The sequence below is a fragment of the Mastigoproctus giganteus genome, chromosome 14, assembly GCF_048544385.1.
Source record: "Mastigoproctus giganteus isolate SK-2022 chromosome 14, ASM4854438v1, whole genome shotgun sequence".
NCBI lineage: Eukaryota > Metazoa > Arthropoda > Arachnida > Uropygi > Thelyphonidae > Mastigoproctus > Mastigoproctus giganteus.
In genome coordinates, this window is record NC_143588.1 from 42,318,576 (window position 1) to 42,344,035 (window position 25,460).

The 25,460-nt window shown below is 36.2% G+C and overlaps 1 protein-coding gene across 1 annotated transcript in view; it reads right to left on the reverse strand.

Annotated features, from left to right (window-relative positions):
* Window positions 1-25,460, reverse strand: part of LOC150075083 (uncharacterized) — a 175,539-nt gene that overhangs the window by 148,577 nt on the left and 1,502 nt on the right. The window contains exons 3-4 of the mRNA XM_090389087.1: window positions 20,825-21,081; window positions 5,099-5,386 (exon numbers count right to left, since the gene is read on the reverse strand). Of these exons, the coding sequence (XP_090245213.1) occupies window positions 5,099-5,386; window positions 20,825-20,966 (430 nt within the window). The 5' untranslated portion in view covers window positions 20,967-21,081. The remainder of the gene's footprint in view (window positions 1-5,098; window positions 5,387-20,824; window positions 21,082-25,460) is intronic.

Genomic DNA, 25,460 nt, shown 5'->3' on the forward strand with positions numbered 1-25,460 from the left:
GCCCAGTAAGTGAAGTTTAACATTGACAAATGCAAGCTTATACTAGGATTACTGCATATGGGTTGCAGTAATCTCAACATACATATTTACTGGGTGGTACCACACTCAAGGTGAGGGAGAATGAAAGAGGCCTAGAGGTAAACACACAGTCCAATGTATAGTTCTCTGAGCAGTGCAGACAAGCTGGTATGACAGCTCAAGGGGTTCTCTGTCACTGATATACAGGAATTTTGCCAGCAGGAACAAGGAAGTCATTATGCCATAATGCATACCATTCTGGGGCCTCATTGTAAAAATGATTTACATATCTTGGAACAGGTGCAGAGAAGAGCAACAAAATTAGTCAAGAACACAGAGATGTACTCTTACTACAAGACTTTTGTTCTACAAATTGCAGCACTTGGAAACTAGACACTTCCAAGGAGACCTGACTGAAGTGCTTGAGGCTTTAAATGAACTAAGTCAATTTTTTGGACTAAAGCCTCAAACTACGTGGAAGTTTCACTAGTGGATAGGTTAGTGCCATTGCATCATGTTTGTATGTAGTGAATTACCAAAGTAGATAAATTGGCATTTTAATTATATCTCATATTGCAAAAACCTTCACAATGAGTTGCCATGATATTGCACTACCTCGAGGCGCCTCTGTAACCAGGTGGGTAGGAGCAGCAGTGCATAGCACACGCTTCTTGATTAGACCGGGGTTCAAGCACATGACCACCAAATACGGAGGATGCGGAAAGGTCAGAGAATGACCACCGCATATCCCCGGAGCAATATGGCCTTAGTTGCTAATGCTCCTAAAAACCAAATAACAACAACAGCACTACCTCGAATAAGTAACGCTTCACCAATGAAGAAGACTAATGTTAATTATTCTCGGCAGATACCACCACCCAGATGGCACTGTTTCAAGGCTAGTTGGCCTCTATAGTGCAATATCATGGTAACTCACGAAGGAAAAAGCTGAAGGCTGGAGATTTTCTAAGGAGAAAAAAAAAAAAATTTTTTTTGAAGTCCAGACTTTGACCTACTTAATACAGTCGATTCTGGTTATTTGGGACACATCGGGACTAGTGCATTTTGGCCCGATTAATCGGCTGCCCCAATTATCCGAAGTTTCACGTAAATAGTTAAAAATACAATGGACCCCCGCTTTATAATTGGTTCACTGTACAATCAAATCACGTTATGATGGACTCACCATAGTAAAGTACCGTTCACTATACGATGTGTAGTAAGCGCCGGTCATTTTGATCACGTTTGTGAATTGAATTTTAATTCTATTAAACACCGATTCTAATTAGTGAAAATAGAAGGAATATTATCCATAGGCTATAAAAGTAAAGATATATTAAGCACAAATTTACCCTTTATTACCTTACCAATAAAAAAATTAAATGATACGTGAAAATCGGAAGAATATACGTGATAATCAGAATAATTAATACATACTGTAATATGTACATACTAACTAGTTGACATTTCTGTTCAATGACATTTGTGGGTGGGGGTTAAAATTTAAAACAGTAAAAATATAAGCAATCAATAACAAAGAACTCGGCAAGCACAAATTGAAAGTAACACAATACGTGCAAGTGAGAACGGAGTAACAAGTTATGAAGCTTTAAAAATAGGAATGAAGAGAAGATTCTGAAAATAAATTTTTTTATATGATTGAAGATTTCATGGCAGTGTAAACACATTTCGCCATAATAACCCACAGAATTCCAGCTGTCAGTATTATCACAAATTCAATAAGATCGAGTTTACTATCCACTTATGATAGATTGCACTACCAGTAAAGCCCAATAAACAGGTGACTGCTAATTGTTTTTATTGTTTTATGGTTGTGACCTCCAGAAATCCGACCGAACCACTGGTACGGTCGGAGACAATCGTAGGGTAATCTCCAGTGCTGTGGTTTCTTGCTCCGATTAAACGACATGTCGTCCCAATTAAGCAAAGTAAACCCTGCTATTTTCTCAATTAGGTTCTGTTTTTTAAGATTTGCCCCAAATAAATGGCTGCCCCAAATAACCGGAATCCACTGTATAATTAAAATGATGCCAATTTATCTACTTTGGTAGTTCACTATGCACAAACATGATGCAATGTCACTAACCTGTCCACTAGTGAAACTTACAGTTTGATGCTTTAGCCCAAAAAATTGCCTTGGTCTATACTATTGCACACCATCAGGCATCTCTCATACTGCGGAATTATACTTCATAATTCATACTGCAATACCAGGGTACCTACCCACCCACTGAAAAGAGACCAACCAGCCTCGAAATAATAGTCTGGTGGAGCCTGATGTTTTCCCTTAGTTACCTAGAATAGGTAATAACAGTCTTCCCTACTGGGAGAGCGTTGCATATTCGAGGGATTTATGAGTGATCTCGTTGAGTGAATGCAAGTTTGAGGAGTAACTGCCCCTTTCCTCTTTCGATGGCATTTTTTCTTCTTCTTCTTCTCCTATTATCACTTTCCTCTACCTTTTTGCTTTCCTGGGTCCAATAATGACAGAGATGTGTATAACAGCTTTTTATCCCATACCTATTTACAAACAGTGCCGTCTGCATGGTGATAACCACCGAGAATAAGTAACATTAGTCTTCTCCATTGGTGAAGCGTTACTTACTTGAGGTAGTGCACTATCATAGCAACTCGTGAAGGTTTTCCCAATATGAGATATAATCAAAATGATGCCAACTTATCTACTTCGGTAGTTCACCATGTACAAACATGATGCAATGGCACTAACCTGTCCACTTTAAATGAATTGAATAAACTAAATGCTAATGGCATCGTTACTCTTTCTTTGGCAATATACATAAGGGGACATACATTTAAATTGAAAAAAACGGATGGTTGTAGGACAGATGTGCAAAAAATTTGGTTTCAGCCAGAGAGTGAATGATTGCTGGTACAAAAAAAATGTGGTGTTATGTAAGTGGGTAATATGAATAAATTTAAGGATGAATCAGACAAATTATTAGAGGCAGATGGAAAGATAAAATGGGGTAGGGTTTTTTGGTTTCTTTTTGCTGATGCCATTTAAATTTGCTTCCCTTGCATCATTTGTCACTTGGTTATATGAACTTTTTGATAATTATATGAACTTTATCATCAATGGTGAAATTGAACACAAAATTCATTATACCTGAATCTGCATTTTTGCAAGTTCATAAAGAGTAAGGTTCCATGAAAGAACAGAACATGATATAACGAGTAAGGTTCCTATAAAGAGTAAGGTTCCATGAAAGAACAGAACATGATATAACAGAACATGAAAGAAAGGAACATGAAGAAACAGAACTATGAAAAAACAGAACAGTAACAAAACAGAACAGTGAAGAAACAGAACTGTGACAAAACAGAACAGGGGAAAAATAAAATATTTATTTTTGTCGTATCTCGATATGTCGTATCTATTTATTTATGAAATATCTATATAAAACAAAATATAAAAGAAATATATATAAAAAAAATTTTAATCACTGCAGGTTGGCCATTCGGCGTAAAAACCTCAATTTATCTTCTTGATTTTGATATTTCTGCACAACTATTGCCACTTGATTACTAAGGGTCTCATCCCTCTTTTTTTCTGACTTCTGGGCGACCTGTATGGGCATTGGCTAATAATAATCGCTGGCAAGCTATATCTCATCTTAATCCATCTAATAGGTTCCAATTTGTAGTCTTAGGACATCTCTCAAGCAGCAGCCTCAAAATGATTCCATATTCTGATTGGAAAGAGAGGTGATCTTCCTACAACTCCTTCGACGTAGGTTGAGAATAAATATGTGAGAACTTCATTGTAGTTATCCTCATCCAGAAATGTGGCAGCTAGTTGGTCAAAGACAGTTCTTACATCTGGTATTGGCACAAAGGAGAGAGCAGGTAGAGACTTCAGTTTCAATTTCATGTCAATATCAGACTCGTACACTTCCTTTAAGCCAACACTGTTGATCTTCCTAATAACACTCTGGCAAAGGTGAAAGCACCCTTTTACTTCTGCTTGTGGAAAAGCAACTTGAGCAGCAGACATACATGCTTTTTCAAAGTCCAGAAGAATCTTTTGGGGTGTGATATATTGGGTACCAATTGTTGCAATATGGTAAACATTCTGTTGTATATATCCATATTCTTTTTTTGCAAAAGAAAATAAATACATGGAGGATATGAATTGCCAATCTTAGCATGCCATGTATACAGCTGATAAAACATGCTAGGTGCTTTATCAAATGTTCCATCTCCATAAATGACATCCTTGTCTAATTCTGAGAGCAGATCATCATTCCCAATTGCCAATATTCTTTCTGGATCATCAGCTCCTGCATCATACAAAATGAGGTCAGCATACTTCTCTGGGATAGGAAAATCAGTTGTAGCTGGATTGGGAATATAAGTAGTTTCTTTATGTTTAAAAAGACTTCGTGTGAGTGAGGGCTGCTTTGGTAAGTGTTCCAAAACATCCCTATTCACTTCTGATAAAATATTTCCCATAACATTCCTTGGAGTTGCACTAACTGCCTTCATGTCTTGCTGCATCGTAGCCTTTAAAATATTTGCCTGTGCTTTTTGAGGATTAGAATCATGGAGTGTTGCGGATCTATTTATTTCATAAATAAATAGATATGACATATCGAGATACAACAAAAATAAATGTTTTATTTTTCCCCTGTTCTGTTTTGTCACAGTTCTGTTTCTTCCAGTTACCAAAGAGTAAATACATTAATAAAATACACAAATAAATACATAATAAATAACTAAAAAAAACATACTACTACTAAATATTGATGAGAATATGCTTTCACAGCATACATAACTGTTTTTTGGAGAAGAAAGAGCCAGAAAGATGAAATGATTATCCTCTCAGAACATGAAGATGATTACTTCACCCACTGTGCTCATGTATCTCATTTAAAAGAAATGACGTAATAAGTTCCATAATCTGCTATGTAATTAAAATTTATGAAAAAATAATTAATGCAAAAGGTTTACAATCTGAGTATCAATGATATAATTAATTATGCCATTAAACCATAAAAAACCTATTAAGTTTAATTAAATTTATTTGCCTAAAACTTACCATCCTGAATATCTTCATCTTCACTTGATATTCCATCATAACTTAAATTACAATGATCTAAAAAGTTTTCATCAAAATCATCAGCAGTAGATAAAGAAACTTCAATTACATCTTTGTCTATGAAGTGCTGTGAATCACTAACTTTTGAGGTTTGTATTTTATCTGGTTCTTTATGAGCTTTTAAATGGGCAGAAAGAGAATCTGAAGTGTTAATCAGCCATTCTTCACCCAGCTGTTGCCTCCGTTCTTGCAAGAACTTCTTTGTAACTAAATGATCAGGTGTCTTACCTATAAAAGAATCACAAATTATTTTAACTTGGTGCTTCACAATTTTTTCATACTACAGCTTCTGCCAACATGCAATTTTATTTCAACCTCTTTTAAAGAAGAGGTTGAATATAGATGTCCTTATTCGTAAGGACACCTATCTCAAAATTTAACTTAACTTACTAACACTAGATAAATTTAACTTAACTCACTAACAGAAGATACAGTGTGAATGATGTTACTGTCTTGAACAAAGTTGGTTGGTTGTTGGGTTTTATTGGCGCATTAGCAACTAAGGCTAAAATGCATCCCTTGAACAAGGTAAATGTAAGAAGTTATCACAGAGTGGTAAGATGCACACTTAATATAGATGTAAGAAAAGAAAGGAAAAACCTGACGAGTAAATAATACAAAGGTCTTTGAGATAACAGAAGAGGAGAAAAAGCAGTATGTACTGGAACTTAAGAACAAGTTTGAGCTTCTGCAGACTGCACAGGACCAAGATATCAACAAGGAATATTACAACTTTCTGAAAGTGATAAAGCCCAAGAAACCTATAGGAAAAAAGAAATCCAAAGAAAAAATTAGTCATGAAACATTTGTGATGATGAACCGAAGACGACAAATGAAGAGAAATAAAACACTGAAAAGGAGAAAATTGAGTATATTGAGTTATGCAAAGCCATTAGAAAGAGACTCAGAGAGGACATAAGAAAATTTAACACAAGAAAAGTAGAAAAAGCATTAAAGGAAAACAAAGGACTTAAATCAGCAGCCATGAGCAGCAAACAGAAAGACAAATTATACTGAAACTGAAGAACAGCGATGGTGTATTCATAAATAGCAGAGAAGGCATAATTCAAAAAACAGATGACTACTATAGAGAATTATACAAGGAGCGAGTAAATGATGCCAGCAATGGGGAAGATGGATCGCAAATTAGTAACACATACAACATACCCGATATCCTTCCTGATGAGGCAGAACATGCATTAAAGAAAATGAAGAATCAGAAAGCCCCAGGGGAAGATGAAGTTACTGTAGAGTTGTTAAAACTGGGAGGAAGAGACATGGCACAAAAACTGGCAAGACTTCACAAAATGCATTAGAAAAGGTGCGACGCCTAAGGAGTGGAATAATGCAATCAGTTTTGCTGCATAAGAAAGGAGATAAATCAGAAATTGGAAATTATAGGCCAATTAGCTTGTTATCCCACATCTACAAGTTGTTCACAAGGGTCATTACTAACAGATCAGAAAGAATACTTGACGAGAATCAACTGAAGGAGCAAGCTGGCTTCAGGACAGGATTCTCAACCATGGATCACCTTCACGTAATATCATAGCTAATGGAGAAAGCAAATGAATATAAAACACCATTATGCCTGGCATTTGTGGATTATGAAAAGGCATTTGACTCTATACAGCATAAGTCAATGTTTCGGGCACTGGAAAGACAAAGGTATGGATATCCCATATATTATGATTTTGAAGAAAATATATGAGAATGTTACCTCCTTTATTAGACTAGACAAAGACAGTAGTAAATTTAAAACTGAGAAAGTAGTTTGACAAGGAGACAATATCTCCAAAGTTGTTTACTGATGTCCTTGAGGAAGCTTTCAGACGATTAGACTGGTCGCAGAAAGGAGTCAATGTGAATGGAGAGTACCTAAATAATTTATGATTTGCAGATGACATTGTGGTCATAAGCCACAATCCCAAAGAATTACAGGAAAACCTTAATCAGTTATGCAGAGTTAGTAAGGATTTTGGACTAAAGATGAATATGGCTAAAACAAAATTAACGATGAACAAGTATGCCACAGAAAGGATATAATGATTGAAGGAGCAGTAATTGAAAAGGTGGAGTCATATACTTATCTGGGACAAGTCATTAGCTGTAATAATGATAAATGGCTGGAATTCAAGAGAAGAATAAATTTTGGATGGATGGCATTTCAGGAAATATAGTCACATACTGAAGAGCAATATCCCAATTTGTCCGAAACTTAAAAAATTAACCAATGTATACTTCCCACCATGACTTATGCAAACTTGGGCACTAACCAAAAGAATGGAAGAGAAGCTGAGAACTACACAGTGAAGAATGGAATGAATTATATTGGGAATCAGACTGTTAGATAAGAAGAGAAACACATGGATTAGGCAGCAAACTCAAGTAAAGGACGTTCTTATCAAAACTAAAGAACTAAAATGTGTTGGGCAGGACACATAGCTCGAAGACATGATGACAGATGGACTAAGAAAATAACAGAATGGTACCCAAGGGGAGCTAGAAGAAAACCTGGAAGACAACAACGGAGATGGACAGATGAAATTCACGAGTTTGTGGGTAGTAAATGGATGGCCATTGCACAAAACAGAAGGAACTGGAAAGTTGCTGGAGAGGCCTTCATCCTGCAATGGATTGAAAATGGCTGAAGATGATGACTAACACTAAGTTTTTTCAAAAAGCACATTTTTATTAATTTTTATTGCCAACAGCATTACATTATACCATTAACCCTTTCAGAAGTTATGCAAGGCAACCCTTGGAATGAATTTTTCAAGGAATTTGGAAGTTTGTAAAACCTGAAAAACTATGTGCATAAATACTTTTAAATATTAATTTTTTCCTATTTTGACTTTATAGCCAAATATTAGAGTGCGATTAATGTCAAAAATAAAATCAAAATATCATTAATTAAAAAAAAAAAAAAGGTAAAAAAATCATAAAAAATAAACAAAATTTTTTTTTTATTTACAGTAAAATACTCTATGTTTATTCCGACGTATTATCCAGATTCATTTTCACCAAATTCTGGATTTGAATTCCAGAGAATGTCATCAATTTTGGGTTTGTGAAAGACGACATCATCTCAAATCTTGTTAAAAGTATACGTCTTCCCAGACTGATTTTCAAACTTCTGATAAATTTAAAAACCACTATTATTTATAAACACAACCGACAGATGGTACAATGTCTCTATAGAGTTTCAAAAGAATCTATACATAAACAGACATAAGTTGTTGACACTGCACTGACAGAACCTACTAAATGTAAATATAAAGCATACAAGTAAATTATTTATATGCCTTTGGTCCCTCGCATGAAAAAACATGTATATGCAGGTATTTGTAAAAGATATAAAGGCAATATGTACAAATAAATACAGATGAAACACCTCATTAAGAAATCTAACTAGAAAAGAATTAAAGAAAACCAACTATTAAAAGAAGCTGCAAAAGGGGGAATTAAATCTTTAGTCATAATTGTGAGAGCACCTTAAACTCAAAAGAAGTCCCTATAGACTGGAGATGTTTTGTTTGCTGATGAGTTTGCTGACGAGGCTAGTGGGAGCCAGACATGTTCAAAGCCACTAAGTGAACTTTTTTTTATTTATTGATTTCAAATTATTGTTTTTGTATAACTTTTGATTTAAATTTAGTACTATAGTTTTTTAGTGATTTGCTGATTAAATTGGTGCATTTATTTTTTTCTCGGCCTTGTAATTGCGTAGAAAACCACAGTCGATTTCTGGGGGAATTGTACTGATAGTAGCAGTCAAATCTACCGCCATTGTTTTCATATCAATACAGAAAATAATGTTGTTGTTAGTTTCTACGTAACTTCTAGCAGTGTAATCAGTATCAGCAGAGGAATATAAATCATAAATTATAGCACTACTTATGATGTTATTTAATAATTTAACTTTTCATGTAGATTAAGAAAAACATAAAATCAAAGGAAGTGCACCCAGTTAATATAGATGAACAGTGCTCTGTTGAGTCAGTTTGGTGCGAGATAAGCACTGCGAAAGGAAAAATAAGGGTAGGAGTGTGTTATAGGCCTAATGACTTGAATGAGTACAATGAACAATTGTACAGAGAAATAGAGTGGGCCAGTAAATCTGAATGTCTTATAATGGGGGATTTTAACTTCCCAGATATTGACTGGAACTTGTGGGTTGGTCACTCACACACCAGTCAGACTTTTGTGGATTTATTGGATGATTGTTTTCTGCAGCAGCATGTTCGAGAGGCAACCAGAGAAAGTAACACTCTTGATCTGGTTATCAGCAGTGATCATTCGTGTATTAAGAATTTGCAGATAAAGGAACCACTAGGTGGCAGTGATCACAGTGTGCTGAAGTGGGATTTACTCAAAGAGGTAACTACCGTCAGGGGTAAAGGAAAGGGTTTTTGCTTCCGTAAAGGGGAGTACAGTGGTCTCAGACAGTTTTTAAATTCTGTACAGTGGGATCAACTGACGATGTTACCAACAGTAAATTCTAAGTGGGAAGCATTCAAGGAATTAATCGTGGAAGCTACTAGACTTTATATACCGATTAAGAAATATCGTTCAAGGTTTAGGCCTAAATGGTTATCAAATGAACTAATGAGACTCGTGACAGAGAAGAAAAATGCATGGGATGCATATAAATTATCAGGTGACGCAGAAGCCTGTGGCAGATATAAGCTAGTCTGTAATCAGGTCACAAAGGAGGTTCGGCAGGCGAAGGCGGATTACGAGAAATCTTTGGCAAAGGATGCTAAGAAAAACAGCAAGGATTTCTTTACTTATATAAACTCTAAAAGGAAGGGGATGAATATGATTGGTCCACTTGACATCGATGGTTCGACTGTTGATGATCCTGCTCAGATAGCAAACAAACTGAATGAGTATTTTGCATCTACATTCACACGTGAGGAATTATTACAGTTTGAAAATGGAAGAAGGTTATCAAATTGTAGCAGTGTGCTTAATGATTTTGTAATAACTGAGAGCAAAGTGGAGGAGAAATTGTTGAAGTTAAACATAAGAAAGGCACCTGGGGTGGATGGGATCTATCCAGTTATTTTAAAGGAGGCGGCAAAGCAACTAAGCAAACTCTTAGCCATAATTATGAGAGCATCCTTGGACTCAGGGGAGGTTCCCACGGACTGGAGATGTGCAAATGTGTCCCCAATTCACAAAGGTGGATCGAAGGGTGACACGAGTAATTACAGACCAGTTAGTTTAACTTCTGTTCCGAGTAAAATAATGGAGTCACTGGTTAAAGATGCATTGCAGGATCATCTAAACAAGACTGCAGCAATAATTCAAACACAGCATGGGTTTGTTAAGGGAAAGTCTTGTCTGACAAATTTGATTGGTTATTATGATGTGGTCACAAAGGAACTGGATGCGAAAAATAATTTTGATATCATATACTTGGATTTCAGGAAAGCTTTTGACACTGTTGCGCATGGAAGACTACTGTACAAATTGGAGTAGAATGGTATTAAGGGTAAGTTGCTACAATGGATAAAAGGATGGTTAAGTGGGAGAAGACAGAGGGTGGTAATCAATGGGTGCTGCTCTTCATGGACTAATGTTATTAGTGGAGTCCCACAGGGTTCGGTGTTGGGTCCACTGTTGTTTTGTGTATTTATCAATGATATTGATGAAGGTATATCAGGTTTAATGTCGAAGTTTGCAGATGACACAAAGGTTGGCAGGGTTGTTAATGATAGTAATGGCAGTGTGCTACTGCAACAGGATCTAGATAATTTGGGCAGATGGGCTAAGAAGTGGCAACTGAAGTTCAACCTTGACAAATGCAAAGTACTGCATATGGGTAGAAGTAACCCCAGAGAAACGTACCAACTGTGTGGTACTACACTTAAGGTGGTAGAAAATGAAAAAGACCTGGGAGTAATTGTGCAGTCAGATATGAAGTTTTCTGAGCAATGCAGATAGGCTGCTAGGGCAGGTCATGGGGTTTTGTCAATGATATATAGGAATTTTGCTAGCAGGGAAAAGGAGGTGATTGTCCCTCTGTATAAGGCAATGGTCAGGCCACGCCTTGAGTACTGCGTACAGGTCTGGAGGCCTCATTTTAGGAAGGATGTAGATTTGCTTGAGCGTGTACAGAGAAGAGCAACACGATTGGTGAGGGGAATGAAGGGATTCTCTTACCAAGAGAGGCTTAAGTTCTGCAAATTGCAGTGGCTGGAGACTAGGCACCTGCGCGGTGATCTGATTGAGGTCTATAAGGCCTTGAATGGGTTGAGCACGCTGAATTCTGATGGGATCCTTCCACTTGTTCAGATTACGAACCTACGGGGACATAAGTTCAAATTAAGAAAGGACAGATGTAGAATAGATGTGCGGAAATTTGCCTTTAGCCAGCGGGTGGTTAATTGCTGGAACAAACTTCCATCTGTCGTTGTGGAAGTTGATAGGTTAAATAAATTTAAGGAGGAACTGGACAGGCATTTGGAGGGAATGGCGTGATGATTTTTTTTTTTTTTTTTTTTTTTTTGGCTGATGCTGCATAAGCTCCTACACTTGCTTTCTTGCATCATGTGCCACTACTACTACTACTACTACTACTATTGTAACGTAGGACAGTAATATTTGTAGAGCTTTTAAAATCGATTATCTGGCATAGCTAGCTAGTAGAGAATTCGAACCACGTGGGTGGCAGCAGATAATTAAATTTATTTCTATTATAACTGCTTATACAGTGAAACTTCTCCTAACGGACACCTCTCGTTAACGGACATCTCTCTACAACGGACATTTTCAAATTCCCCAACTCACCTCCATTGGTTTTAATGTGTTTGCAGCTTCTGTCTAGTGGACATTCTCTGTAACGGACGCGGACAGGCAATCTGCACTGTTTCGTTTAGATTAGCACTTAATTTGATCTCCCCATAACGGACTGTGGGAGAGCTCACGGCCCTTTTTCTAGGAACTTTTCTTCCACGTATTGCCTCAATCGTGTGTTTATTTTCTATTTCCGATTCTCTGAATTTTATCAAGGTTTACGTCGCGGTTCTAAACCCTTTTTCAAGAATTTTAAGGCACGGGTAAAACTTCTGATGAATTCCGTGTGTGCGGGGGGGATATGGTCGGCCTTTCTTCTTTTCAGTTTCAGTTTTCTTCAGTGTCGTGTGAAGTGCACAATGTCTTCTCGTAAACATTTAACTTTAAAAGATAAAGTCGAAACATTAATGCGTATGATCGGCAAAAAAATAGTGTTCGCACTCTCGCTGCAAAATTCAAAATCGGGAAGACGCAGTTAAGCGACATCCTAAAGGAAAAAAAATGAACTGCTCAAACAATTTTGGCAACACGGAAATGATCAGGTTCAAAAATCATTCCCGAAAAGTTTCACATAAACAGTTAAAAATACAATGGACCCCGCTTTACAATTAGTTCACTGTACAATCAAATCACGTTACGATGGACTCACCATAGTAAAGTACCGTTCACTACACGATGTGTAGTAAGCACCAGTCATTGTGATCACGTTTGTGAATTGAATTTTAATTCTATTAAACAGCGATCGATTCTAATTAGCGAAAATAGGAGGAATATTATTATCCACAGGCTACAAAAGTAAAGTATATTAAGCACAAATTTACCCTTTATTACCTTACCAATTAAAAAATTAAATGATACATGAAAATCAGAACAATATACATGATAATCAGAATAATTAATACATACAGTCAGTCTTCGTATAGCACGATAGTTGTGTTCCTAGAAACCCTTGTGCAATGCAAAATCATGCAATATAAACAACAGGCCCTATGGAGAAAAATAGGGTTAGCTGCCGACCACCCAAGATTGAACACACATTTGTAACCAAAACATTACCACACACAATAAATAATCGTAATAAAATATTGCTAATGCTTTTGCTTCTATCGTAAGCAAACTTGTTTTTTGTTTGATTTTCTATCGAAACAGATGACAGCCGTTCCATCTCTTCCAATTCTTTGTGCCTTAATCTAATGGATTTTAATTACACTTTAAATTGTTCCTGCTATGAAAGTTTTTATTTTTTCTGCATTCTTTGTAATTCTCGGCATTGCCTCATTTAGGGTTGTAGCACGTGCAATATCACATGGTCTTTCATTTTGCTCAAAGTGTTTCACAATTTCATATTTTTTCTCTATCGACAGAGGTGGACTGGCCATAAGCCTTACCGGGGAAATCCCGGTGGGCCGGAGGCCGGTGTGATTTTGGCCATAAACGCTAGTATGAGGCCACTACAAATTTTCCCGGGTAAGAATTTTTGACCTAGTCTGCCTCTGTTTATCGATATTGCTTTTCTTTTTCTCTCTAAATCTGTAGTGTCTTCACCAGGATGCTTCCTTTTCACACCTTTTAAGTATTTTACTCATTTTTAGGGAATAAAGCACAATTACAAAATGAGGAGGCACGCTTGATACACATAAACAAAGCTGCACGCATGTAGCAACTGAATAAACAACACCATAAACGCAAAGACACGCTATGAACACCTCACTAGCTCACATTTTACTAAAGCACATTTCTGGGGGTTACTACCATAAAACAATAAAAACAATTTCCAGTTGCGTTCCTGCTAGTGGAATCTGTTATAAACTGGTAGTAAACTCGATCTAATTGCATTTGCAATAATATCGATAGCTGGAATTGTGTGGGTTTTTACGTTATTATCGTTAAATGTGTTTCCCCTTCACTGATATAAAAAACATAAATACATTTTCAGAATATTCTCTTCATTCCTATCGTGTTGCGTTCAGTTGGGGTGATCCCATGTTCGACTGCCATTTCTCGTAAACACAAAGGCGAATCGTGCATAAGCGAATTCGGTTCGTGTTATATACGATAATCGTGTATGATCGAATTCGTGTAGTGTAAACACGTGTTATACGAGGACTGACTGTACTGTAATATGTACATACTAACTAGTTGACATTTCTATTCACTGACATTTGTGGGTAGGGGTTAAAATTTAAAATAGTAAAAAGATAAGCAATCAATAACAAAGAACACGGTGCACACAAATTGCAAGTAACACGATATGCACAAGTGAGAATGGAGTAACAAGTTACGAAGCTTTAAAAAAAATAGGAATGAAGAGAAGATTATGAAAATTAATTTTTTTATACGATTGAAGATTTCATGGAAGTGTAAACACATTTCACCATAATAACCCACAGAATTCCAGCTGTCGGTATTATCACAAATTCAATAAGATTGAGTTTACTATCCGTTTATGATAGATTGCACTAACAGAAAAGCCCAATAAACAGGTGACTGCTAATTGTTTTTATTGTTTTATGGTTGTGACTTCCAGAAATCTGACTGAACCACGTAGTACGGTTGGAGACAATTGTAGGGTAATCTCCAGTGCTGCGGTCTCCTGCCCTGATTAAATGGCATGTTGTCTCAATTAAGCGAAGTAAACCTTGGCTATTTTCTCGATTGGGTTCTGGTTTTTAAGATTTGCCTCAAATAAACGGCTGCCCCGATTAACCAGTGGCCCAAATAACCAGAATCCACTGTATTAGATTTCGATATATACATTTTTTCTCTTTCATATACATTTTATATCAAAATACAACCATGGAATCCTATGTAAGCTGATGTCTGAAAGCATACTCTCATCTCTGAGTAGGCATTCAAACATCGGCTTGCATAGGATTTTTCTGTCCATGGATTTCTGTTTGGACTGATTCAAATTCAATCTTAACTCCCAACATTGCCACGATGTTTAAGCAAGTCCTCTGATCTCCTGTTCTTAATATCATTAGTGCCACCATGTACAACAATATCACTTTTGGTAACCTTAAAAGATGATATCTGCTTTACAATATCATCCACTTTTGCCCCTGGCAGACATATCATGGTCCTATTCCACCTATCCTTCTTGCGCAATATATTTCCATGACAATAGTCACTAACAATAACTACCTCCTATGTTACCAGCACATTCTGCCTTGGAGATTGTTGCTGTGTTGCCTGATGCACAAGTGTCAGTTCTGGCACTGAGTTGGGCAGCTGGAGCTTGACAGGCCCTGGTTTTAATTGCTACGAAGCCATCTACTGTACTCTCCAAACTCTCACAGACACTCATCAGAACATTAAATTGGCACCTAATTTCTTCACACATTCTCTGCACTAAACAAACACAAAGGCATCCCCCTTGGCTATATTATGTCCTATTCGAAAAAGATCAGTAAACACTGAATAAGTTGCACATTTTGTTAGGCAGTGATTCATAGAAGAATTGCCCCCTTTGGGTTCTCCACACAACAATACCACTACTTTTTGCATTTGCTGCTCTAGTTTTGGGCATGATTTATGTTTAAATACAATTTAATTGATCAAAAAAAAAAAATTAATCGATTTAACTGATTAACGGACAATACTACACTAAGCTAATAGATTCGTAAATGCAGTGATAAGTCTTATGCTATCAAGTTCTACGTTATAGCTTACGCTATACCATTACGGTCACAGTTTTAAATTACTTATATTGTTACTAAAAAGTAAAATTTCTTAGCTAAAACCAAAAAAAAAAAAAAAAAAAAAAAAATGCCTAACAAGTGATTAGAACCTTCAAGCTACTTATTTATCACAAATGAACCCTAATATTCCACTGCACCACTAGTTAAGTGTTACGATATCCATGACAAAAAAAACCAAAAAAAAAAAACCCAGTGGTACGAATAATAAGTCATAATTTACAAAATCACTAGCTAAATTTATAAATAAGCTAATGAATGTGAATAAGACTATTAAACTATCTGTCAAACACAATTTAATATATTAATTAATCAAAAAGACAGTAAAAATTTCCAATAAACTTATCCATTCCCGCAAGATCAAAATTCTCCAACCATTCACGTGTACTATTGTACCAGATGACCAATTGGGTAAGAGGTTCACATACCAGAAAATAATAGTCGAGGGTTTCAGTATATTTACCATATATGGACCTTTGATCATTATTACAAATATTATTGGTTTTGCTTTTGCATTTTCTGTATTCATCCCTGTTGTCATTTCCTACTGGGTCCTGGCTGTGATTTCTGTGTTCCTTCATGTTGATTGAGCATTTATTTGTTTAGCTCTATGAGTTTTCTTTAACCTCTTCAACCATTTGCAAAACAAATTTTCTGTGAGCTTTTAATTTTACAAAAAAAGAATTCAAGCATTTATAGCAGCTAGATCTAATACATTACAGAAAACTTGTAATGGCCACCTTCTAGAACTTGTTTTGAGGGAATATTTCCTGATCATCTAGTTAAACACATCTATGGAATTTCACTGAATTATGAAACTACAATATCAGGTTCCTTTATTTATTTTATTTTATCACCTGTTACTGACAGAGATGCAAGAAAAGTACTTAGAATTATAATATTCTTTTCTGCTTTTCCTGGAAATTTACCAATAAATAATCACTAGGCTTCACAATTTTTGTAGAAAATTAGAGTTTAGGTAATATTTTGCACTAAGATCTTTAGCAGTCATTCCGGCCACACATTTGCTTATGATCTTATATTTTGTTTTCAATGTTATTCCTCTTTGCTGTTTCTTTTTATTAGCATCACTGTACATAATATTACTTTGTTTTGGCATACTGTATAATATTTAAGAGTTCTTATCTGTTACCCCACAACTGGACGTATTATCTAGATGTTCTGGGGGCAAAGACGTTTCACGTGAGCAGGTAGCTAATATCAGGGAAGAGAGCCTAAAAAACTTCAAGGGTTGTGTTAGGGTTGTTAAATATACAAGAACAGTAAATCTTAATTGTTTATACAGTAACGTTAGAAGTGTCGTCAATAAAATGAGCGAATTCGAACTGCTGGTTAAAACAAGTAACGCGGACATAATAGGGCTTACAGAGACGTGGTGCCACCCGGAAATTGGGGATGATGAGTTTCAGTACGGCTTGTATAATGTATTTAGGAAGGATAGAGTAGATAGAAGGGGTGGTGGGGTAATGCTTCTTATCAGAAGCAGCCTGAGTGCGACGATAGCTTTCCCAGATTCAGACATTTCACATGCTAGTATAGAGTCTGTATGGTGTGAGATAGTTGGAAACAAAGGTACAATGCGAGTAGGCGTAATCTACAGACCAGGTGATTGTGAAGACTATGACAAAAGCCTCTACATGCAAATGGAATGGGCAAGTAAGCGTCAATGCCTTATTATGGGTGATTTCAATTTGCCTCTAATTGATTGGAGTAAATGGGAAGGAAACTCGACATGGGGAACAAAATTTTTAAATCAACTAGATGACTGTTATTTGTATCAACATGTCAGGGAAAGTACTAGAGAAAAGAATATCCTAGACCTCATCATCACACATGAATCAGATGACATAACAGGGCTGACAGTAGAGGAACCAGTAGCAGGAAGTGATCACGGAGTTCTACGGTGGATGATGACGAGAGAGGTAGCAGAAGTAAAAGGCAAAGGAATGGGTTTTAATTTCAGAAAAGGAAATTACGATGCCTTAAGGTACTACATGGCCTCTATTAACTGGGTAGATATCGCGCAGAGAATGAATACAATTGAACTGTGGTACGCTTTTAAAACATTAATCACAGATGCCTTGAATGCGTATATACCATTAAAAAAATACTCCACGAGAAGGGTTCCAAGTTGGATGAATAGTGAAGTTGCCACATTACTTGAGCAGAAAAAGGTGGCATGGAAAGGTTACAGAGCAATAAAAAGTACTGAAGCCTATAACAGCTACAAGGTGATATGTAATAGAGCCACAGAAAAGGTTCGACAGGCAAAGGCAATTTATGAGAAATCACTAGCAAACAGAGCAAAGGGGGGATAAAGAATTCTTCACATATATAAATGCGAAGAAGAGCAGGACAAACCAGATCGGACCTTTACGTAAGGGAAAGGGGATAGTAATAAATACACCAGCTGCCGTTGCAGATGAACTCAACAGTTATTTTGCATCGATATTTACAAATGAAAAGCCTTTTGTGGCAATGGGAAATTGTGGGAGTGAAGTTAAAAAATATGTAATTAATGATATTGAAATTTCGCAAGATTATTTAATGAAAAAACTTTCAAGCCTACAGACTAGTAAGGCTCCTGGAGTTGATGGAATATACCCTATAATCTTGAGAGAGGCGGCAAGCGAGTGCATTGAACCACTGAGGCTGGTTATGCGAGCATCACTAGACTCTGGGGAGATTCCCTTGGATTGGAAAAGTGCAAATGTATCTCCCATACATAAGGGTGGCTCTAAAAGTGAAGTGGGAAATTATCGACCTGTCAGTCTGACTTCAGTAGTAGGGAAAATCATGGAGGCATTGATCAAGGGTGGAATTCAGGATCATTTGGATCGAATTGAAATTCTCAAGGATACTCAGCATGGTTTTGTAAAGGGAAAATCATGTTTAACAAATCTGGTTCGCTATTTCGAAAGAGTCACTCACGAGCTGGATTTAGGGAATAATTTCGACATTGTTTATTTAGATTTCAGCAAAGCTTTTGACTCAGTCCCACATGAGCGGTTGCTTTATAAGCTGGAACAGGTTGGAATCACTGGGAAAATCTTTAGATGGATAGAAGGATGGCTTCAGGGCAGGAGGCAGAGGGTTGTGATAAATGGCTATTCCTCAGATTGGGTTGATGTAAGAAGTGGGGTTCCCCAAGGATCAGTATTAGGACCACTGTTGTTTTTAATTTTCATAAACGACATTGATGAAGGGATAGAGGGCGTGATGTCTAAATTTGCAGATGATGTTAAAATTGGTAGAGTAGTTAATGATCACTGTCAAGCTGAGCTTCTTCAGAGAGACCTAGATAGACTTCAAGAATGGTCAGAAAAATGGCAGCTGTGCTTTAATCCAACAAAGTGTAAGGTATTACACCTGGGAAACAGTAATCCCAAAATAACTTATTCACTTGGTGGAGCTCAACTAAACCCAGTACAGTACTGGAGGAAAGGGACTTGGGTGTTACGATACGGTCAGACATGAAATTCTCTGAGCATTGTAAACAGGTTGCAAGGAAGGCCCATGGTGTCCTATCGATGATCTATCGAACTTTTGCAAGTAGAGATAGGGACGTGATAATCCCATTATATAAGGCCTATGTTAGACCACACTTGGAATACTGTGTTCAAGTATGGAGACCGCACCTAAAGAAAGACATCGAGCTTCTTGAAAGGGTGCAAAGAAGGGTAACTCGCCTGGTGAGATCGGCAAAAGGGCGTCCTTATGAAGAAAGACTTCGAATATGTGGGTTGCAGAGTTTGGAAACTAGACACCTTAGAGGAGATTTGATTGAGGTGTTTAAGGCTCTGAGAGGCATCAGTAAAATGAATGAGGACAAAATTTTCAAGATTATAAATGATGCTAGAACTAGGGGACATAAATTCAAGTTACGCGGGGAAATGTTTAGATTGGACTGCAGGAAGTTTTATTTTAGCCAGCGAGTTATAAATTACTGGAATAAGTTGCCTTCATGGGTGGTAGAGGCCGACAGTTTGGGGAAATTCAAAGGTCATCTGGATAGTACTTTCGGGTAAGGGAAGCGCATAGGATGATAGGATTAATTTCCTTTTTATTTAATTTTTAATTTCATTTTATTATTTTTATTTATTTATTAATTATTATTATTTATTTATTTAATTTTTGTTTTTATCATTGTTTTGTTCGGATTTTTTTTTTTTTGGCTGGTGCAGCATAAGCCATAGGCTTTCTTGCACCATACGGCCGTTACTAATACTAATACTAATTAATAAGGGGGGATAAATCAGAAATAAGACAAGATAGCAAAAATGAAAAGCAACACAACTACTCTTTGAATGTCGATGTGATGACTGCTTTATGTTAAGTGAGTCAGTGAGATGTGCAAACAAACTTACGAACAGTAGTAACATATTGTATAACTACACAAGTGGTTTGAAATGCTGTATTTATGATTGTTTAGCATTTATTGAACTGAAACTTCTTTACGTATGCATCAGGCAGTTTTCACAAGGGAGTAACTTGCAGCTGTGGATTGACAAAAATCCAAAGAAAATGCGACACGAAATGAAATATATAGCAGCGATGCATGATGCCATCAGTACTCCTACAGTGTGGCCACAATGTAACTTGCGCACGTCGCATTTAAGTTTTAAATCGCTATATCTCAGCTTCTAGTGGCCTGATTTTAAAAATTAAAAAAAAAAAAACAAACAAAATATTTCTTTCGTCATTCGGTACCAAATTTAATAAAAAATTTCAACAGAAAAAAATTTATAGTTCAACATGCCGAAGATTAATAGTAAGCATTGTATGGCATATACAGCATGTATATGTGCAATGTGACCACTAAAACCACCTCCATTCAGTACAAAGTAAAAGATCTGTAAAAACTTTGTAATAAACTTGTAAAATATTAAACCACTGCTACATTTAAATAATAAGTGTTTCAAAAGATTGTAAAGAACTTTCATTTAACTTCTGCTATGTGTGCTCAGTGCACACAATTTTTATTGCAATTAATGTTCATATTTTGGATTTTGTTGATACTTGAAAAAAAGAACTCGTAAAGGGAAAACTCATAAGGTGGGAACTTCCTGTATTATCTACATCTAGTATAATTCTTATAATGCTCATACAAAACATAATGCAACAGAAACAAATTAAAACTCACCATGGACTACTTTCTGTACTATTACAGCACCTTCTGAGTTATCTTCCAATGGTTCAAATGTAATTAATCTTGCCTTAGGTTCTTTGGCTTTTTTTCGTCTAGATTTAGAGGTTCCAGATTTCAACCCAGAATTTGTAGTCATGTTTTAAAACATTAATTATAAAATTTCTTGAATTTTATTAACATGAAATGGAACACTGTTATCTTGCAGTTAATAATATGATCACTGACTTCTTGATATTCAGATCTAAATATTCCTAGAATTAAAAAAATAATAATAATAAATAAATAATAAACATTCTGAAGTTTCCAGAATGTTATAAAAAGTACTGTTCTAAGAAATAAGAAACATTAGCCATTGGAATACAACATTTTACTGAATCTGTGTGGAGCAGAAGAGCTTGAAATTTTGTTGTGACATATAGTGGTAGCAAAAACTCTGACTAAAGCTTATTCAAAGTTCAGAATACCCTTGCTGTGCATTTGGATAATTCTGATATCTATAATGATGTCTAACATGCTTGGCAAGCTGACGGAAGGAGATGAGTAAAATCGTGGAAGTCCGCTCCATTGTGAAAGTATTTCAAATGACAGCAAATATCATCTGACTGAGGCAGTTACTTCACCAGATCCTGCGCAGAAGAAAAGTCTGGTTCAGAAGACTGTTTCTGAAGTCTAATTAAAGCAAGGGTTCATTAGATTTATAAACAACACTACATCTCTAGACAATTCTAATTATCTATTTTTCTAACAAGGCAAGTACATGATATAGTAATGTGCACTGAGTAGTCACTTTATTAGGTACACCTACCTTTTTCAAGAAATGAAGCATTCCTTCAGTAATAAAATGTGTTTGTACCATGAAATACAAAACAGGCACACAAACATATAGGAATGGTATGTGCAATCCAGTGCAAGAATGCACAATATGAAAGATTTAACTGAATGAGAATGTGGCATGGTAGTCAGCACCAAATGCATCAGTATAAGCATCTCTGAAACTGCAATACTACTATGGTTTTCACATTGAGCTGCATCTCAGGTGTATTGAGATTGATTCAATAACTCTAGTCAGTAGAATTTCTGTAGTCAGAAAGAGTTTATTGATGTGAGATGCCAATGGAAACTTGGATTTTTTTTTTTTTTTTTTTGGATTTTTTTGGCGCATTAGCAACTAAGGCTATAATGCACCAATGGAAACTGAAGACTTGTGCAGGGTAACAGTAATTCAAATAACAATACAGTAAAAGTGGTAACCAGAAAGGCATTTCATTGATGGGGATACTAGATTGAGGACAAATGTGTGTGTCTGAAAATGCAAGAATTTATTTAAACTGTCATGAAAATGTGAGATGGAAATGATGTCAATTACACCATTTCCATCTTCCATTTTCATTGCTGATCGGTTTTACTTCAGTCAGAAATAACAATGCAATGTTTTATGCTCACGCCTACTACTTACTATACCGAATCAATGTTAGGGAATGAATTAACGTCATTTAGGAAGTGATATAATTTGCATTATTCCCATTTCACATTTTCGCCAACAGGCTGAATGCTAAGTGTCAGACCGAAATTTAATACGTGCCAACCAAAGATGTTTTCACACAAAATGCCTTTTGTGTATATAGGATAGACACGTGATTTTTTTTTTTTTTTTTACAGCTAGTCACCATGGATAAAACATGGATCCATCACTATGATCCCAAAAATAAACAAATGGCAAAACAATGGAAGCATGCAGAATCACCCCACCAAGATCTGGCAAGGTAATGCTGTAAGTTCTTTGGGATCAGCATGGGGTAATACTAATAGATTGCCTTCTAAAAGGCTGTACTATGATGGCAAAGTATTATTCCAACTTCCTCATAATGCTATGTGCTGCTATAAATGAAAAAAATATGGGGAAAGTTGTCAAAAGGTGTGTGTGCCTGTTCCACAATAATGCATATTCCTTGCATGCTGCAGTGAGGTGTCTACAGTATGTGGGTTTGAAACATTGTCACATGCTGCTTATTCCCCTGACCTTGCACCCTTGAATTTCTTTCTCTTTCCTGCCCTGAAGTTCTTTCTTGGTGGAAAACACTTTTCTGCTGATGATGAGGTGATTTCTGCTGTGGATAAAGGTTTGAAGGACAGTTAGAGGACATCTTCAAAAAAGGCCTGCAGAAGTGTATTGAGAGGTGGCAAAAATGTGTCATTCTGTCTGGTGACTATGTTGAAAAAGTGTAATACATGGTTTGTTTTAACCTTCCATCACAACTACTTCTGAGTGAATACATATCTTTTTTGAACCCCACCCTCATACATCCATAGAGTAAGTTGTTCATTCACTTGCTTACAGAAGTTTGTTAGCATCAGCTAATAATAAAGGTGTTTTCTCACCTTACATTTCAAAATGTTGGAGTGCACTGAACAAATGTGTTAAATTTTGCTTAAAAAAAAAACACAAAGTGAAGCATTTGATTTTCTTAAAATTGCATACAAGAACTCTATAGTGGGACACAAGTCTTCAACTGGCACTATTGGTAGTGCCAGTTGAAGACTTGCACTACCAATAGTGCAGAAAATAGTCTATGGAAAATAATCAGCAATCTGGACAGTCCTCAACTTTAACAAATGATGAATTGTATCTCAAATGAGTATTTTGGTAATAAAGGACCAAAGATTAGCTGTTTGTGAGATAAATGAAGAAATTGTTATTTACAATGGATCATGTCATTCCATTTTAATGACAACTTTGAATGAGGTGAATTTCTGCAAAGTTTATGCCATGAATGTCAACAGGGGAATACAAATACACCAACAAGTCACTTTTAAATTATTTGAATGTGTGGCTAATGATGAACCATTTAATATATGGAGATGAAACGTGAATTTCAGGGTATCCCAAGATCAAACAGCAGACATGCCACTGAAAGAGTCCTTTCCCAAAACGCAAAAGAACCATGGCAAGTGTGAAACAAAATGAAGGCCATGTTTTGTGTTGAAATTCTTAGATGCCTTTGCCATGCACCAAAGGGGGGGGGGGGAAATTAGGAAAAGTGGAACTCCAAAGACTGGCCTTCACAATAATAATATACCATCACATTATTTGCAGCTTTCTGACAAAATATTGAATTGCTTCATTGTGGCAACTCTCATATTCAACAGTTACAGTTTCATGCAATTTTTTTTTTTTTATTTTTTTTTTATTGAATGAAAATTACCCTGAAAAGGTTTTGATGATGTACAAACAACAAAGAATAATATGAATCAGCTTTCAGCAATTTCACAACAGGCTTTGCAGAAGTTGTTGTTGTCGTTTGTTTGTTATTTTGGTTTTTAGGAGCATTAGCAACTAAGGCCATATTGCTCCAGGGATATGGGGTGATCATTCCCTGACTTTTCCGTCATCCTCCGTATTTGGTGGTCACGGGCTCGAATGCCAGTCTAATCAAGAAGCATGTGCTATGCACTGCTGCTCCTGCCCACCTGGCTACGGAGGTGCCTTTGCAGAAGTGCTTTTAAGATAGGAAAATCACCACCCTGAGCACAAGAACAGCTGAAACTGTGTTAAGCGCATTGGGCTAAATGCCTCAGAAGGACACCATTACAGGGGGGTTAAATTGCTTACCCTGTAACTATGCTCACTATCACTACACTAGCAGTCCAGATACTTTTGAACTAACCTTGTATTTAAAAAAAGGGATAGACTATCACACGGTAATATTAATCTTTACTTGTGTACAAGGTGCATAATAATATCAAGGATATCAATAATATCAAGTGGTATTGGAAAGCTAATAAACGTTTAGTTGGTTGGTCTACACATTTCTTAGGCGCATCAGCAACTATGGTCATAGTGCACCAGCTAATAAATGTATTATCCTTCACTAGGACAATGTCAACAAATCATATCAACCAGCAGATGCAATGAGAGCAACTCATGAATGTGGGTTTGAACCTTATTCATTTGTTCTGGCACTAACTGACTTTCTGCTTTTTTGGCAAACATAAAAAAAAAAAAAAAGGCTTGTACTCATTTTCATACAGATTTAGATTTCATGCTGCCATTGGTTACTTTTTGAATACATTGGACAAAACTTTCTTTCAGGATGGGATTAAAGCTATGCACAAAATATATCAGTAAAAGGTAATCACGTATAAATAATAATAGGTATTTATTTTTCCTGTTGGCCAATTTCAGTTATGCTCAAAAAACTTTTCAGTGGCTGTTCACAAAAATTACACATAATTGATTTTATCTAAGGATGGGTACTAAATATATAAACTATCACAAAGAGAAAACCAACTAGAAACAAAGCAAACTGTTTTGGGGTGTGCTACCTTACAAATTGTTAAAGTACTGGCCTCTAAGAATCAAACCTGTTTTTCTATAAAAGGCAGGAAACAAGTTAACAAGCTAAAAATAGCTTGACTAAATGTCTAAGAGCATGAAAATGGTTGTTTATGCATGGGTAATGCACTTCCATCATTTCTACTACCCAGGTAGTATGCATCCATAATTTAATTATATCTGACATGGTGAATACCATCAAGAGTTGCTGAGGTATTGCACTGCTTTGAATAAGTAATGCTTCACCAGTGGAGAAGCTGATGTTACTTATTCTTGGCAGATACCATCACCCAGATG